We start from the raw sequence: 832 nt of genomic DNA, 5'->3' as shown, positions 1-832 counted from the left end.
GGGCTGGGGGCACCAGGAAGGGAGGCGGGGAGCGCAACAGGGGAGGGGGCGGGGCACGCGAAGTTGCGGACTGCGATCGGACTGCACACCTGCAGGATGTCGATGATGCCAAAGCACACCACCACGTCCTCCGGCCTCTGGCCCGGCGGGTCCGGCATCGCCAGGGCGGGCATGTTGATGCCGAGTTGCTGCTGCTGGTGCTGCTGCTGCTGCGCAGCCGCAGCCACGGGCGCCGCTGCTGCGGCTGCTGCCGCCGCGGGCCAGGCCGCGGCGCCGTTTGCGCCGGCGGGGGCCGGCGTTCCCGGCGCGCCCGGAGCGGTGCCCGAGCCGCCGCGCACCGAAAGGTCTGTCAGCGCCTGCACGGGGAGGTTTTGGCACGAGGGGACACCGAATGGCCGCATGGCGTCGAGCTCAGAGGCGACACCTCTGTTGGCCGCCTGCCACTCACAGGCAGCGCAGTCGACCCGCACGGGCCCATGCCCTCGTTCCTCCAGACAGGATACATGCTTGCGCAACGCGCCTGGCGGCTAGGCAGCGACGCATGTCAAAGCGCCCCCGCCCAGCCCAAAGGGAGCTCGCAGGGCCCAGCTGCCTCGGCCCCAACCTCTGCAGAGCGCGCGCCAAGGGGGCCCACGCGCACCAGAGGGGTCTCAGCCATGCCTTCGTCATCCTCCTCATAAGGCAAGCCCGTGAACGCGCCCCGCAGACTCGTTAGGTGCGCCAGCGCGGCGGCGCCGCCGCCGCCGTTGACGCCGGCCCCCGCGTGCCGCACCGGCGTCGCCGGAAGCGGCGGGCCCGCGGCCCACCCGCCCACGGCGCCGCCGGACGCGCT

The 832-nt window shown here is 73.8% G+C and overlaps 1 protein-coding gene across 1 annotated transcript in view; it reads right to left on the bottom strand.

Annotated features, from left to right (window-relative positions):
- Positions 1-349: 349 nt before the first annotated feature.
- Positions 350-832, bottom strand: part of MNEG_14355 (hypothetical protein) — a gene marked incomplete at both ends in the record, with an annotated part of 4,675 nt that continues 4,192 nt past the window's right edge. The window contains one exon of the mRNA XM_014037173.1: positions 350-356. Within this exon, the coding sequence (XP_013892627.1) occupies positions 350-356 (7 nt within the window). The remainder of the gene's footprint in view (positions 357-832) is intronic.

Source organism: Monoraphidium neglectum (assembly GCF_000611645.1).
Source record: "Monoraphidium neglectum strain SAG 48.87 unplaced genomic scaffold scaffold04426, whole genome shotgun sequence".
NCBI classification, from domain to species: domain Eukaryota; kingdom Viridiplantae; phylum Chlorophyta; class Chlorophyceae; order Sphaeropleales; family Selenastraceae; genus Monoraphidium; species Monoraphidium neglectum.
This window is presented reverse-complemented; position numbering and strand designations above follow the sequence as displayed.